The following is a 17,390-nucleotide window of genomic DNA, read 5'->3' on the forward strand; positions in this document are numbered from 1 at the left end:
GTACTAATGAGGCCGCCGTTTGTTCACCCGTTGTAACCGGGGCCAGACGTCTGTCAGGTCGGGAGGACAAAAGGCAAGCGCGAGAGCGAGAGAACCAGCAGCTCGGAGAAGAGAAAGTCAGGCGACTATCCCGTCCTCAGCTTTACACGTTGTCACCTCCAAACCGAAAAGGATAACACGCGATTTCGATTTCTGAAGGGCAAAAAAAAAGAAATTTACCGGCGCAATGATGATGACCCAGGTGGAGACCACCGTGCACTACGGCAACGGCTACAACGAGTACGACTACATGTTGCAGGAGGACGAGTGGGACAGGGACATGCTGCTGGATCCTGCCTGGGAGCAACAGCAGAGGAAAGTATGTCCGAGACAAGTCACCTAGATGTGGCGCGCTGTGCGTAAAGTAGTGGTGCGTAAAAGACGCACAAGGTTAACGCTTCACCAGTTGTCCCTCATGAATAGGGAATGTTATTTTTAAGTTCCACATGGCGTTTCATGCAAAAATGATACCTACCTACCATATTAACATAGGGTAGAAGTGTTGATTTTGCTATTGAAAATCCACTATTTTTCTTTTGCATTCCAAGTAGATTAAAGTATGTGACAGTCACTATTCCTGACGCAAACGTCTCCTGTTATTGGATCAATCATTGAAGAAAAAGGACTGAGTACTTGTTTAATGTCCTAATCTTTTCTGTGTTTAATTACAAGCTTTGTTTTGTTTTAGTCGCCTAAAGTTGTGATGCTTTTGGACATCATCATTGTGATCATTCTATGTGTCTTTTAGACATAGTATCATTTTAGTAGCATCCCTTTAGTAGTTTATATATATATATATATTTGGTTGTTTTGAATTTTTCCAAAATGGTTCATGCCTTTATAGTCGTTGTGGTTTTGGAGCCTCATCCTCTTTTAGAGACAAATTATCTCTTATCCACCTTTGTGGGGATTTTTTTGCAACTGATGTGTCCAATTTTGCTCTTCGTTGTGGTCATTTCACATGGTTCTATAGCTTTAGTTGCTTTCTATGTGATGGGATTGCTCCTCTTTGTGGTCCCTTTGGGTCTCCTTATCTTGTATGAGGTTATGGCATGAGGGCCTGAGCTCCATCCCAGTGCAGTATTGCTGACCATGAAGCAGAACATAGGCTGAGTATATCGAATGTAAACATATATAATAGATAAGAACTGGACCTGGGTAGTTGCTGCAGACTTGACTCAGTCCAGGCCCAGGGAGGGAGGCTTGACGGACGGATGCGGTGGGTACCATCTAACAATAGCTGTGCCTTCCAGCGGCTTTCCAGACTGCCTCTCCACTGATACGTGTGGAATGCAAGCTGTCAACAGATGCTTCTAACACATGATGACGCTCTTAGGATTAAAATGGACGCTACAGCTAATTTTAACCCCGGGACCAAAAGGCATTATAGTAGGGTTAATCCAGTGTCCTTGGAGCGGAATTCTTTTGTTTATAGAAACCACGCAGAAATAACGTACCAGCACCAGCTCCACTCAATATAGCCCCCCCTGACTCACACACAGTCAGTTGGTTTTAGGGCTTTAAAAGATGGCTTGGGCCTTAGAGTGCAGCCCTTTGCACAGCTCAGTGCCCCCTCTGACCTCCTCTGGCCCTCAGTGGGATGAAAAACCAGAGTATTTTTGGCAGCACACAGCAGCAACATGACGGCAAAATGTATACGCACACAGAGAGCCAGTGTTTGACTTTTTAATTATTATGATTCGGAGTTGATAAATGTTCATTGGAGAGAGGCTCAGCTCTATGAGCATCTGTTCCCAGTGATTCACGAAGACACAGCGTCACTGATGTTGCATACAGTTACAATAATGTTGTGCTTCTTTTTGGCACTGCGGGTATGTGTTTGGTTCATGCCTCAGCCCGAGACTCGCAGCGGGTTTTGATGTTGTCATGAGGCTTTTGTTTGCTCCAGGATGAGGAGGGGAGTGGGGGGGGATTTTCTGAATAAGTTCCCCTGATCGAGCAATGGTGTGGGGGCTTATTTTCAAATCCTGGCAACAGCTGTGGAAGCTCTTGTCTAGTGGATATTAATGTGGCTCTGTATATATGGACCTCTTTTATATCTATTACCTGACTCAGACAGGTCCATCTTGCAGATTGATGAAGCCTTCAGCGCCCACGTCTCACATGAAGATTGAGTGTTGTGTTTCATTAAGTGAAAGTGCAAAAAGTGATGTCGATCAGCAGTACTTGTGTACACGTAGTTCCAGTCAAAGTCAACAAGGATTGGCCTTTTTTTTGTTAACAGGCACATATTTTCCATCCTCTTGCATTGCTAGCCTCTCCATCGGGGGCCCACATGTATCGGTAAGTCCAGTGACAGGGTTGGTCCTTGCTGGATGTGATTCATAAATATTTTTAGGTTTACTCGTCACTGAGCAGTAGTGCCAGGAGAGGGAGGCGGGCGGGCGGACTCTGGTGGGGGCCTGGAAAGAGGGCTGGAGGGGTTTTGCCTCTGTGACCGAGTCAAATTGGGAGGACCGGGAGAGCAGCAGTTCAATGTCACATCCACCCTGGAGACCCACTCAGGGTGGAATGTGAGGACCTTTGCTCTGAAGCTGATATGGGCCGTTTCTGCACCAACACCCAGGGGGAAAGCCCAAATAAGTGACTGAGGAGCCTTATGCAGAAGACCCGAGACTAAAATGTCCCAGTCTTACATCTACAGAATAAATGTAAGCTATCAAAGCTAACTATATTAACTGTTAATAAGTAAACTCTCCCTCTTTGTCTCTGGTCTTTATTTCCTATAGTCTAAAACTGTTTCTGCATCGACATAAGAATGACAACTGTATTATTGAAATTTAACTCAATATTTTTCTTAAGATGAATAAATAAAATCAGGGCCGCATAGTGATGGAGGAGTTAGCACTCTCGTCTCACAGGAAGGTCAAATGGCAGGAGAGTTTGCATGCATTGCATGTGTGTGTGTGGGTTTTCTCTGGGGACTCCGTGTGCAACCAGTGGAGGACTAGTGATCTGTCCAGGGTGTACCCTGGCTTCATCCATCATCTGCTGGGATCAGCTCCAGGGCATAACTACCTTAAGTTTCATAAAGCGACACAGGAGATGGATGAATGGATGGATGGATAGTGAAAGCCGGCTCTCAATGCAATTACACTACAGTCAACTCCAGCTGAGGTAAAATCCTAATAAAACCTCTGAAAGCATGAATGCTTCCACTTAAATGACTAAATTGTTAGTAAAAATGTCTTTACAATGACTCCAGTGATGGACTTCATACATTTGAAATGTGAAGTTGACCTTTGATTTTCATTTCAAACAAATGAGATTCATTTTTGAATCTAATGATATGTGTGGTTTTTTTTTCTTATATCCTAAAACTGTATCATGCTAGAAAAAAAAAAAAAAGTCAATACAAGGAACTTGTTAACAATACACCCGGTGTGAAGAAATAAGAATATAGATTTATGACGGGCAAGTCATAATAAACAAGCAATTAAAAGCAAACTTTAATATGAAAACTGCATGAATGCCTTCATTAACTGGAATCACTCTGTAACGTTCAAAGGCCTCATGCGATTGCAGAAAGGATTAAAGAGGAAAGTCTCACTTTACATGATACAACTGTGTTCTTGTTGAGCTTCAGCCAACTGTTGAGTGGCTCATTAGTTACCCCGAAACTTAAAACTTCATTTGAAGCTGATGACAGTCACTCCATTCCTTTGCATAATAATGAGTGTGGCTTGGAAGGACTGCGATAGAGCCATCTCCACACAGCTGCGGCATTATCAGCGGGTCGTATAGCGAGTGGCAACAGAAAGTGACGTGAGAGGGAAAGTTGCTCTGGCGTCCACGTGACATTTTCAGCCATGTTGACACGGCGAGACGAGCTGACGTTTCTCCTCCCGCTCACTTATCGTGAGGCATAGCAGAGCGGTCTAAATTTAACACCTTATATCGGCTGGAATGCGCCCTGCGGTTCGGCCCCAGGCTTTCATCCTTACAGTGCTGAGCGCCTGCGAACTCTGCCGCTCACTATTGGGAGTGTTTTTAAAAATAGGAGAAAGACAATGATCCCGTCTGAACTTGATTTACAGTATTTCAGTACCACATGGGGAGTGTATTGATACTGACCGGAGTTAGGGACTATAGAAGGAAAATCTGAAATTGGACACCAAAGGTCAACCTTGAAATGTCGCACTAGCCTCAGAGGTCAACACTGTTTTGGTGGAGTCTTGTGGTGAAAAGTTGTTAAGCTGCAAAGAGCTGCAAAGATATAGATCATCATAGTGTAAAGCCATACCCGTGGAAGTATTTTTCTTTTCTCATAGTCAGTCAATAATTTGAAAAAAAATAAAATGCTTTCATATCATCTGAGTTCTCTGCATATTAATTGTGATATTTGAATAAATCCCACTTTAATCAACTTCATAATCCCTTTTTGTGCCAGACCTTCACAGCCTGGTGTAACTCCCACCTGAGGAAAGCTGGCACTCAGATTGAAAACATCGAGGAGGACCTCAGGAATGGACTGAAACTCATGTTGTTGTTGGAAGTTATCTCAGGTCAGAGTAATAAAAGCTCACATTTCCCTTTTAATGTCATGTTATTTTTATTTTTTTCTAATTTCCACTTGTGTTTTTCACTTGTGATATCGGCTGATCCCACACATGTATTTAACCCTGCAACGTTTTTATTGCCTTTTCAGGAGAGAGGTTACCCAAGCCGGACAGAGGCAAGATGCGCTTTCATAAGATCGCAAACGTCAACAAAGCGCTGGACTTCATCACAAGTAAAGGGGTGAAACTGGTCTCCATTGGAGCTGAAGGTACCCGAGGCGCTTCCTGTGATTCGTCCTATAGATTCTAGAGGCCAAACATTTTGACGATAATGAGCTTCTTTTGGACTTCAAAGGTGCAGACTGTAGGATTTAGTGGCAATAATGTGGCTACATGCAGAAATAGCTTCTGTTTTTCTCGTGTTTACTGTAACCCAGTGTTTGTATTTCAGAGATTGTGGATGGAAATGTGAAGATGACTCTTGGAATGATTTGGACGATCATCCTCCGCTTTGCCATTCAAGACATTTCTGTGGAAGGTAAAATAATTGTTGTCTATTTCGATCAGAAGTGTCCAAACTTTCTTTCGGGACGTTGAGATTTTATATTGTATTTAATGGTGCCAACAAAATCTGGTCAACTCAGTCATTTTTGGAAGGATGAAAGTGTTCAGAAGAGCCTTTAGTCATCTCACTTTAGATAAAAAACATTGTCATCTATAACATGGAAACTTTGCAGCTTGCCTGGATGATCTTCATTCAACTCTAAATGAAGCAGAAGTAGCATCACTTATTCTGGGCATGTTTTGTCTCGTAGTCTCTCCTCGCATTATATTGCTCAAAATAAAGCAACAGTTTCATGAAATATTCAACATGGTTGATTGGTCCGTCCACACAGTAAATCATGCATGAACACGGTGATGTTGCCACTGTGAATTGAAAATAGGGATTGTGTGTTGCATTTTTCAATTTTCTTTATGCTGATTGGCAAAAATATAACTATCTAGGACAGATAACACTGGTCATGTAAAGTCAGACCTTTTTTTTTATTATTTGTTTTTTTTTTTTATTCAGGGACAATGTACAAACACCATTCATCTTAAAAAAAATGCTTTATACCACATTTAGCCATTGCTGGTTTCCATCTGGAGTCCCTGGTCAGGAACACAACATTATAATATATATTACAATTATAGCCTACAGTAGCATTTCGTAATTGGCAATACCCATCACCTGGTTTCCTAAAATTCACACAGAATATAAAAAAAAAAAAGAAAACTAAAAATAACTGCAATTAACCCTCAGACCAGATTTTAGATACGAAATATAGAAAAATTGAATTTCATGTTTTAAATTGGAAAAAAAAAAGACCACTGTATACCCATTTAGATAAACAAGTTTTAATATGTATTATTTTACTTACATTTCTGTGATTTGCGCTCAGAAACATCTGCCAAGGAAGGTCTTCTTCTGTGGTGCCAGAGAAAGACTGCCCCCTACAGGAATGTTAATGTTCAAAACTTCCATGTCAGGTGAGTGTTTTGTTAAAAAAAAAAAACACTCAACATTTGCAATCGTGATCTATAAAACTGGTCGTTTATGTAGGTTCTGTGCATGTGTGGATATGACAGCAATGTAGTGATGTGTTAGGTAGATGTGGAGTTCTTTGTGACTGAATAGAATAAATGATAGATGCCTGTGGGAGTGTGGGGGGGTCAGTGAAATGCCGCCAGCGGGAGCTGTTTGCACTGTGGGAGGTTGATGCTGGACGTGGAACTGACGTGTTGGTTCTCTCTGCTTATTGGTGAAGCTGGAAGGACGGCCTGGCCTTCTGCGCCCTGATTCATAGACACAGACCTGACCTCCTCGACTACTCTAAGCTCAACAAGGTGTCGTGTGGTTTCACCCATAACCAGGGTGCTGTGCTTCAGCCACTCGCACTAACACACCGGTTCCCACCAAATTAACACTTTTTGTCACAGAAAGAAATGACCCAAATGACAGTGTGGGTTACTTTTGATCGTGACGAGTTTGTTTTCCTCCCCCTTTTGAGCCACTTCCTCTTTGCTAATACCTCACCGGCAGAGCACCTGGGGTCACCTGACTGACTCCATTTCACAGTTTCACCGAGAAACAGTCACACATGTTGCTAGTTTAAGACTGTGAGTGCACTTTACCAAACGATAACGTTTCATCTTATGAGTGTAAATAAGTCACTGCTTGTTGGAGACCCACACAATTGTTCAATGTACATGTTATTTATAGACTTCAGTCTCACCTCCTGATTCATTATTGTTCTTCATATGCACTTAGAGTTACTCTATAATTTTTCCTAATTAGAATGAACAATACTATATTTTTAAGTGTGTTTTTGCCCCTCCTGATTTTTTTTTGGGGGGGGTGGGGTTATATATTTAGATATACAATTACCTGACTTGTATTGTGCATCACAAACTATATAGCATACTCCTCTGCATACGTATTGAGATTTAGGTGCTTTAGACCAAGAGTCCATGTCTCGTTTAAATGTTCTGCTCTGATGGATTCCTTCGGTCTGTGCTTGTACATCACCATGTGGGGGCCTCAGTTAGCTGCTGAGAAAGAAGGAAGCCCTACGTGGCAGACCTCCAGTATATCACCTTTTTCCTCCTGGAGGGAGGAAAGGCCAGGGCTGCTACAGAAAAAAAACAAGCCATCATTCTTCTATTGTAATCAGTTAGTCTCAATAATCTATGAAGTAATACAAACTTGAATATATTCATGAGACCCTGCACAGCTCTTGCGAAGTCGGAACATTGACCTGGCACAGTTGAAATGTGATCTCATGATGTGACTGTACACAGCAGGAAAACGCCACGACTCCTTATGAAGAGTGATATTTGTTTTGGGAACAGGCACGCAGACTTTTCCGCACACAACTCAAGTGGCCTGACTCCCGAGTTGACCCTGGATAGTCACGGAAACATGAGCCTAGTCCCCGCAGAGCTCGGGCTTAACTTCACCTCTGCTATTGTCCAGGCTATCACGTCGTGTTCCCAAGTTTAGAGGCTGCCCTCATAAAAAGTCAGGAAGACGTCCATGAAAAGATGACTGTGATACTACTCTGTCAAATTCTAGGCATCGCTGCGATGGACTGTGTCAGTTTTCAGAGTTAGGGAAGGTTATTCAAGGTACAAGTGATGACTCACACTTGCAGTATACTGTACAATATGACACAGTATCTTCCTACGGCTTTTCACCCACATTGTCTGTCTTTGACGGTCACACCTGGACTTTTCAGTTCTGCTCCTGCTGCCAGGAGACAGTTGCGCCAGGCAGCTGTTGAGTCTGGCTCCAGGTGAGCAGTTTCGTTAAGCTTGCAAGTGTCACAGACCGAGCCTGCTGAGACAGCTCTCGTCAGGCACACAAACACACACACCTACACACATAGGAAAGGCTTTGGAAATCCTTCTTTCCACCACTCATGCACTGCATCGGTTTGCCATCCTATCCATCCATCCATCAATCCCGCACTGGATCTGTGAGCAGCTGGCCCTGTCATGCAGCGTTGCCATTCTCCGCCCTGTACCATTACAGAACAGCAGTACTCAGACCGGGACAATAGTATCAGCATGATAAGCATGATCCCTTTACCCCACTGCACTCTCACTGACTACCCCATTAGCAGCGAGGGGCTCGCCGTCAGCTGTCGTCTCACTGCAGCACTTCATCCTGTCATGTTACTGCCATGCAAAATAATTGTGTGTTTAAAGATGAAAACATGCAATGCACTATATTATATTAACTGATGTTCATGTCACTCATAAGTCATTTTTATTTTAATTAATGACAGAAAACTAATGAACATCTGACAAATGTATAGATTCGCTTGTCATTTTGTTTTGTTTTACTTCAGCGTGCTTTATGAATAACTTCGAATGAATTTAATGGAACAATTAATTTGGGAATGCACCCTTCCTTTCCCTTTTTATCATCCTTCACCTCGTGCCTTCTATGAAAATATACATTTGATGTGTCGGTGAAGGAGATGGATGCAATAGATATCAGAGTGACATTAAATGTGCATGTAGACTATGAGAGCAGAGGAGGGTAATGTGTCCTCCATGGCATGGAGATCAGCACAGTGGCATTTTAAGTCCAACATTGGTGTCCAGTGATGTAGAATTGTGTATCTTTATCTAGGATGATCCTCTGGGGAACCTGAACCTGGCTTTTGACATAGCCGAGAAACACCTGGACATTCCCAAAATGCTGGACGCAGAAGGTAATGTTTTATGAAGTCAAAGTCGCACCTAATAGGAGTTCTTACATGCATTCGTCACGATTGTTTCTGCGTCTGTTGGACATTTTCTTTTGCAGTAATCTCCTTGCGATGTATCAACAAGTGTTCCAGTCATTAAAAGTTACAATCATCCTAATCAAACTCCATGTATTGCAGCCAAAATAGACTTCCAACAGAAGCTCTTTCCTTTTATTATTCTTCCTGCCATCTTGACTTTTCCTCCCTCTCGCAGATATCATTAACACCCCCAAGCCCGATGAGAGAGCCATTATGACCTACGTGTCCTGCTTTTATCACGCTTTTGCTGGGGCCGAACAGGTACAAGAGATGGAAATGCTCACCTGAGCAATTTGTATTTTCCTCGCCGGTTTTCTCCTGTCCAAATGTTTTCTTGTCTGCTGCAGGGAATGTTTAGGCCATCGCATGCTGATCAGTCGATGTGTTGATGATGAAACGTGAATATATTGCCATTGGATGTGTTTAAACGGTTCAATAGAGGCATGCGAATTAATGTGGATATGTTGTGTTCCCAGGCGGAGACAGCCGCCAATAGGATCTGTAAGGTGCTCGGCGTAAACCAAGAGAATGAGAAAATGATGGAGGAGTATGAACGACTGGCCAGCGAGGTAATATTTATGTACAAATAAGACAGTAAATCTAGATCATGTATTGAAAGTTCAGCTAAAGTGGAATTACCCACTGCGATAAGCTGGAGCCATCCGCCGAAATATCTATTATTCACCTTGGACTACCTCCACTTGTCCCCGTGTTGTCCTTGTGTTTCGCAGCTGCTGGAGTGGATCCGCCGCACCACTCCATGGCTGGAAAACCGCAGCCCGGAGAAGACCATGTCAGAGATGCAACGGAAGCTGGAGGACTTCAGGGACTACAGACGTCAACACAAACCCCCCAAGGTGCAGGAGAAGTGCCAGCTGGAGATCAACTTCAACACCCTGCAGACCAAGCTGCGCATCAGTAATCGCCCTGCCTTCATGCCCTCTGAGGGCAAGATGGTATCTGTAAGTTGCGCCTATGAATCATCTTTCTGCTTCAATATATCATGCAAATGTTCAAAGCTTTGACGATTCCAACACTTTACAAATATGTGCTCACTCAACCTTGAAGTTTGGTCGCTTCACTTTTTTTTTTTTTTTTTTAAATGCAACAGCAGCTCCAAGCTATCTGATTTGAAATGCCTTTGTTCAAAACAACATTTTCTGAAAGTCGATTAGGATGTCTTTTGCTTTGCTTTCACTGTGTTGTTAGGATATAGCCAGTGCTTGGCAGGGCCTTGAGCAGGCAGAGAAAGGCTATGAGGAGTGGCTTCTGACTGAGATCCGTAGGCTGGAGAGGCTGGACCACCTGGCAGAGAAGTTTCGCCAAAAAGCCACCAACCATGAGAACTGGGCCAGCGGTCGGTTGTTGTCATATTGTGGTGTTTTGTTTAAAAAAAACGAATCCACACATCTTTATTCATGCGTTTCAGCGATTGAACCCGGCTTTTCTTTGTGATTTAGTCGATGGTTTTTGAGCGACAGGCTACTTTCTGCATGTACAATTACCAAATACGGCCTCATTGTACTTTTCTCTTGTGTGATCTTCAGGTAAAGAACTGATCCTCTCTCAGAAGGACTATGAAACAGCCACCCTGACAGAAATCCGAGCACTGCTTCGAAAACACGAGGCCTTTGAGAGTGACTTGGCAGCCCACCAGGATAGAGTGGAGCAGATTGCTGCCATTGCACAGGAACTGAAGTATGCGCTCTGAATCACAGACTTTTGTCAATGAAGTAGTCATTTAGACCCCGGAAAGAGGAAATAATAGTGAAGTCAACAGTTGTCTTTCTTTTCCTTTGAACTGTATTTAAAGGTATAGACAATGTACTAAAGAGGTGACTGCTTAAGATGGCATGCACACAAAGACCGTATTCAACTCAGACTAACAGGTGCTGCAAAAACAATGTCCTTACTTAACATTTTACGGAATTACAAGAAAATTGAAGGGAAACAAGGTCGAAAATCAAGGTGAAAAAAAGGCGAAAAAAGGTGAAAGTTGTCGTTTTTCATAATCAGCAGTCAATGTGGACCATTTTTAACCCAAAAATTATATGTACAGCTGTTTTTCTTTGTAGCAAGTTGCTTCTCGTTGCTTTGTTGGGCATAACTATCTATTGCTTGCCTCCTACAAAAAGGTAACAAAAAACTTTCCTGTTTAACTTTAAAAAAGAATTCAGTTGTCATTTCTTATTACGAGCCTTATTTTCCTCCAGCCTGGGCCTGAGTTATTGGCTTGACATCCTGGTGGTCCCTCGATGCTGAATGACATGTCTCGTCCCATCATTCTGTACATGTATGACCCGATGGAAGGTCCGACAGGCGTCCAGAAAGAACATTAGCAGGGTCTTGTCACAGTTCTGAAATCCTTAAGCGCTTCCATTTGTAGTTGCAATAGATTCTAATTCAGTTCTAGTTTGCCATGGTTTTACACATATTGACTACTTTAGAGTTTATAGATCAAAATACCTTAATCTCTCGGTTTTAAATTGCTTCCTATTCTTAAACGCCCAAAAGTGATCTGTGATTCAGCTTTTAAAGAGCTCCATCGTTTATTTCAGTGCATGAGAAATACGAGGACTTGGTCCCCAGGCTGAATAAAAATGGATGCCATTAAAGTTCTTTTCTATAACTGAGACAGTGTTGTGTGCTTTTTTCCAGTGAGCTGGACTATCACGACGTTGCCAGTGTGAACAAACACTGCCAGAGCATCTGCGACTTGTGGGACAAGCTGGGAACGTTGACTCAGAAGAGGCGGGAGGCACTGGAGGTAACTACTTCATCACACTTCATGTGCTGAGTAACACTAAATAGCCTTAGTGTTTTTATTCGTTCTAAGCGATAACCTACAGGTTTTTAGGATTCATTGAGTCCCCACTAGAGTGTGCCAATGTTCAGAGTCACTGTGCAATAAAGAAAGACAAAGCCATCTCAATCACAACGTTGACTTGAACATGGTGAAATGTCAACGATGAGCTTCACAGTGACAACTGACTGATGAGGAGAGAGAACTGACTCTCTTCTAAAATTACTGACCCAGCATAGAAGTGTAAAATAGAAGGGGTGAAGAGAATAGAGCAGGCAGAGGTCCCATACAGGAAGTGACTGGCTCTGAGCCCATGAGCCACTTCCTCTGATCCAAGCTGGCTGCTCCAGACCCGTAAATATGTGTGGGGCCCTGGGAAAAGGGCCAAGGATTAAATCTGACTGACAGGGACAGGGGTTTGTTTCTGTCCATCTTCCATTGCCCCACCATACCTCTGCTTAAGAGAAAAGGGGTGGGGTGGGGTGGTGTTCTAAATCCACATTTTATGCATCTTAATAGGTCAGTGGATGTTTGTTTGGGAATTTGAGCAAAATAATACATTTTAGTTGAAGCAAAGTTAAGCCGAGTGCTGAACTCTGGTTCAATATTCCAACGTTTTCAACATGTTGTCTGTTAATTGTCTCAGCGTACAGATAAGTTGCTGGAAACTATTGATCAGCTGTTTCTGGAGTTTGCCAAGAGGTCAGCTCCTTTCAACAACTGGATGGAGGGAGCCATGGAGGACCTGCAGGACATGTTTATTGTGCATACCATAGAAGAAGTCCAGGCGAGTAACTTAGTTTTACATGGCCTTTCTCTGAATTGCAGTTATCTTGCTCGCAAATTGACATAGAATTGTTTTTACCTCTATTTCATCTCCAGAGTCTGATTGCAGCTCATGAGCAGTTCAAAGCCACCCTACCAGAGGCCGATGCAGAGCGACAGGCCATCATTGGAATCCACAATGAGGTGCAGAAAATCTCCCAGAGCTACGGGATCAGGGCCAGCATTATCAACCCTTACAGCACCATCACAATTGAGGAGCTTCTCAAAAAGTGGGACAAGGTAATCACCGTATCAATGAAGTAGTTAATGTACTGGTATAGTATAGTATAGTATAGTATAGTATAGTATAGTATATTGATCAGCAGGGCTGGACTGTGACAAAAAAAATAAAAAATCCATTGGACCATCCATTTATCATTGTGAACTTAGATAATTACTGAATCATCTATACATACATTATTATACCCTTCAAAATTAGGGCTTTGCGACCCCATGAATCTTGGGACAGTCAGCATAAAAAAAAGGCATGTGGAGGAAAGCTGTGTTCATACATACTCACGTATATTATTTAGGAGTTTAATCAAGGCATTCAAAAATACCAGCGAAGTGGCTTTTTGACAGGATTCAGCTTCTTGCCAAACATCCCGTGGTTGACTTTGTGCTTTTGTGCATTTCCTAGGTGAAGCAGCTGGTTCCTCAGAGAGATGGCGCTCTGCAGGAAGAGACGGCACGCCAGCATACCCACGAAAGACTGAGACGACAGTTTGCTGCCCAGGCTAATCTCATTGGACCATGGATTCAGACTAGAATGGAGGTTTGATATCCAGCCGTCATTTGTAGTTTGATATCCAGGCAAACAAAGACCTATAAATAGATGGTCTTTCAAATGCAGTTTACATTATGGAGTCCCATTAATGAAGGAAGGCTATCGAACTGACTGCGAATGAATTCGTTAGGCTTAATATATGCACATTTATTATCCGATTTCTATCCGTACAGGAAATTGGACGCTGCTCCCTGGAAATAGGTGGAACTTTGGAGGACCAGATGACCCAGCTGAAGCAATGTGAACATGTCATCGTTGCTTACAAGCCCAACATTGACAAATTGGAAGGAGACCACCAGCTCATCCAAGAGTCCCTGGTGTTTGATAACAAACACACCAACTATACTATGGAGGTACAAGACAGAGAGACACGGTTTCACAACTTTATGCACATATCGAAGCATGAACTCTTACGTCCATGTAGCTGGAACAAACCATGGAGGCCATTAACATTTAAATAAATCTGTCTGTAGATATTCAATATTTGTTCACTTTTAGTCTGTGGACAGTCACTATTAATGAACACGGATGGTTTTGACTACGTTTCCTGTGTCACCACATCAATAGCACATCCGTGTCGGGTGGGAACTGCTCCTCACAACCGTCGCACGAACCATCAACGAGATCGAGACCCAGATCCTGACCCGGGATGCCAAGGGCATCAGTCAGCAGCAGATGAACGAGTTCAGATCGTCTTTCAACCACTTCGACAGGGTACCAGCTCCGGCACGACTTAATCTGTTTTTTGGAGAGGTTATGTAAACAGTTACAGTAATGTAACTGTAAGCACCAATACCCACGTGTTTGTACATAACCTGCTAAAATGGACCGAGCCCCTTCTATGACTCGACTTCCTTTGTTTTTCATGTTCGCCCTGACATTTGACGTGTGGCTGCAGAAGAAGAATGGAGCAATGGAAACAGATGACTTCAGAGCCTGCCTCATCTCAATGGGCTACGACTTGGTATGATGTCAAATAGATTAGAAATACTTTAATAATCCCAGAGGGTAATTCTTTAATATTACTAATAATAATCTATATTACATGTGTTGGCAGCTGGAAAGTGATTTTCTTTCTTTATTTTTTGTTGCTTTTACATTCTTTTTAGATTTCTCAAACTACTTTGACAGCCGTCTTGCTTGAGCAGACAGAAAAAGATTGAATTAGATGGACATTGAGTGAGAACAGTAGCTAAAACCATATAACCACTTTGGTTTAGACATGTACTGTATGTATATTAGGCAGATTAAAGGTGCACTTATAGGCATGCCCTTCATAGTAGTTCTAGTTTTCCACTGTCTGCCATAACAACTGCATCACCTCCCATGTGCTTCGGTGTCTTTCTTAGGGAGAGGTGGAGTTTGCCCGTATAATGTTGCTGGTGGACCCCAGTGCTACTGGACGCGTCTCCTTCCAGTCTTTTATTGACTTTATGACCAGAGAGACGGCTGATACAGACACTGCTGAGCAGGTTGTGGCGTCCTTCCGGATCCTGGCAGCTGATAAGGTCTGTGTGTGTGCGAGCATTGGGTTTAAACTTGCACTGTACCATTACTATTGTTTTCAATTGGAAATATTGAAATTGTTTCTCTCCCACCACTACAGCCGTACATACTTGTCGAAGAGCTGAGGAGGGAGCTTCCCCCTGAGCAGGCAGAGTATTGCATCAAGAGGATGCCGCCTTTCGCTGGCCACGGAGCCCCGCCGGGGTCCCTCGACTACACTGCCTTCTCCACTGCGCTCTATGGAGAGAGTGACCTTTAACCTGTTTGAAAACAGAGGGTTTATCTGCTGACCCCACCCCTTATCTCCCAATTAAAATACACAAATCGATAACGCAAGGAGAATTGAATCAGTGAAATGGAATTAGGATTTTCATTGTTTAGTTTTGACACATCAGCTTGCCGGCAATCGTGTCAAGCATTTTCTGTGTGAACTGGTGCTCCTCTTGTGTCATTTGGGTGGTGTCCAGAAAGCAAACACATTATGTCGTGATTAAATTTCATTAAGACAAAAAAGTAAACTCAAAGAAACGTTTTCCAACACAAAATACATATCACTTGGAATTAGATTTTTTTCCTCTTTGCTGATGCTATTAAAGAAAGTAGTCCTGCTTTGTCACGCATTGTTTTGTTTCCTGGTTGTGCCTTTTGGTTTGGTAAAAAGATGCGCTGAATTTAGTCACAGGTTGCAAAATTAGCTTTAGATCTAACTTCGTACATCAATAAACTGTGTGCAGACAAAAGAAAAGGCCGAAATATGCAGCACCAACAGAGGAAAATTGGGAAAACTGCATACCAGCAAAAGTAAAAATGTTTACAAGTGTTCAGAGCCGAAATGCAGACAACACGAAAGGCACACCGTTGTATTAATGAGCCGTGTAAGGTGAAACATCTTCCCCGGTAGCAACAAATTTAACAAACGGGAACGTTTTACTTGAAATTGTCACAAAAAACCCCAAAATAAATGCACCAAAGATGAGAGTGTGTAAGATCAAATATGATGCAAAAACAGTAAAGGGTTCATCTGTGCAAATGTGGATCAACACAATAAAATCTTATGGTAGTAGAAATATCTGTGTACGTCTTCATTTGCGCTGGGTGTCAAGTTATTTATTTTCTCCCCCCTTTGTTTTTTTTTTACTGACGGTTCTGACTGCCTTTTTACACCAAAGCCTGAAACATGTAGATCAACACATTATGGAAATAATCAATGATCTGACGGGGCTCGGCTGTTTTGTCTCACACTTTCTAAAACTTAAATGGTGAACGCTTAAAAAAACAAAAAACAAAGCATTTGCAGCCACTTGAGAGCTTGAAAACTTTTGAATAACCGTCGCCTTTCTAGTTAATGTTAGGCCCTGTTTACACGACAACGTTTCACCTGACAACACCTAATCCATAAAAGAAAAAGGAGTGCGTTTACACTGCAGCATCGGACACAGACACCACGATGTAGTTAGTATACCGGGCCAGTGGAGGGCGCTGTTGCATGGTTGCGGTTTTATATTCCTGGTTAAATAAAGGTTAATACAAATAACTGAAGGATTCCCACTGAGACATTGATTGCGTATCTGTGAGTAATGTGAGGTAGAACATGTTCTCTGGGAGTAATGTGGTTACTCACACCTTACCAGACATATGTATGATAAAGGTCAACATAAAGATGCAAAGGTCCACCCTGGAATGAGGCTCGTGCACGGAGACGCAGATGCACGATCGTAATTACAGTGTGCACTGGGCGTACATTTTTATCGCCATTCATTATTATCCCTGCACACGTGGCCTTGGTCATGCAGCATCATTCATTCAGGAAAAATATTTTATTTTTGTTTTCAAGTTTCACCATAACACACCTCGTATTTTTTATTACTATGGGTTGGTGAACAAGATGAGTAGCTCACCATACCAATGTGACATAAGTACTACTGTAAAAAAAAACAAAAAACAAGTTCTTGAAGAGCTATGGGATGTGAAAGAGTATGTATAAACATATTCTGGCATCTTTGTGTTTTGTGCATTTTTGTTGACCGGAAAGTTAGGATTTTATTAACACCTCTTATATTTGTGATTTCAGTGTATTCAACCGGAATATATTCTTAAATGTCTTGGGGCCGTTTTGATGTAGTTAATCAGTATACATTGGTGCATATGTTGACGTTAAAGCAGACACGGTGGTGTAGTGGTTCATTGTCTCCTCTCACAGCAGTTCGAGTGTAGGCTTTACATGTTCTCGCTTGGCGTGCTCTGAGTCGACCGCCTCCCTCCCACAGTCAGGAAAGTAAGTGTGTGTTTTTTTGCTTGTTTTCCTGGATATTCATTACTGCATGTTGTGCATCGCATCAAATAAAAGTGTAATCTACCATTTCTTTTAACAATAGAGGTACAAATTGACTTCCACGTTTCCTGTTGATATGATTCGTGAAGAAATAGCAAATCGTGGTGGAACTAACAGCGGCACAGGATTGATCACAGACTTCATGAACCAATGAACTGTTTCTGTTTGAAAACGCTACGGAATGAACACAATAACTTTCTTTTTCCTCTTGTTTGTGATGAAGGAATAATAACAACTGCCT

At 42.4% G+C, this 17,390-nt stretch overlaps 1 protein-coding gene across 1 annotated transcript; it reads left to right on the forward strand.

The window, feature by feature from the left end:
• Positions 1–38: 38 nt before the first annotated feature.
• On the forward strand, positions 39–15,901 carry actn2b (actinin, alpha 2b). Its single transcript, XM_080481854.1, has 22 exons — positions 39–116; positions 199–358; positions 4,451–4,565; positions 4,709–4,828; positions 5,011–5,097; positions 6,002–6,089; positions 6,368–6,446; positions 8,740–8,821; positions 9,072–9,157; positions 9,373–9,465; positions 9,628–9,858; positions 10,106–10,253; positions 10,444–10,594; positions 11,555–11,663; positions 12,346–12,486; positions 12,582–12,764; positions 13,165–13,299; positions 13,485–13,664; positions 13,879–14,025; positions 14,210–14,275; positions 14,661–14,819; positions 14,918–15,901. The coding sequence occupies exons 2-22, from the start codon at positions 227–229 to the stop codon at positions 15,074–15,076; spliced, it is 2,691 nt and encodes an 896-aa protein (XP_080337980.1). The 5' UTR covers positions 39–116; positions 199–226; the 3' UTR covers positions 15,077–15,901.
• Positions 15,902–17,390: the final 1,489 nt, after the last annotated feature.

The sequence above is a fragment of the Lipophrys pholis genome, assembly GCF_963383615.2.
Source record: "Lipophrys pholis genome assembly, chromosome: 15".
In the NCBI taxonomy this organism is placed as follows: domain Eukaryota; kingdom Metazoa; phylum Chordata; class Actinopteri; order Blenniiformes; family Blenniidae; genus Lipophrys; species Lipophrys pholis.

Excerpts from the sequence above, each read along its gene's own strand:
- actn2b (XM_080481854.1), top strand. The coding sequence starts at position 227 with ATGATGATGACCCAGGTGGAGACCACCGTGCACTACGGCAACGGCTAC. Across the intron at positions 359-4,450 it reads GGGAGCAACAGCAGAGGAAA|ACCTTCACAGCCTGGTGTAA; the intron begins GTATGTCCGAGA and ends TTTTTGTGCCAG. Across the intron at positions 9,466-9,627 it reads ATGAACGACTGGCCAGCGAG|CTGCTGGAGTGGATCCGCCG; the intron begins GTAATATTTATG and ends TGTGTTTCGCAG.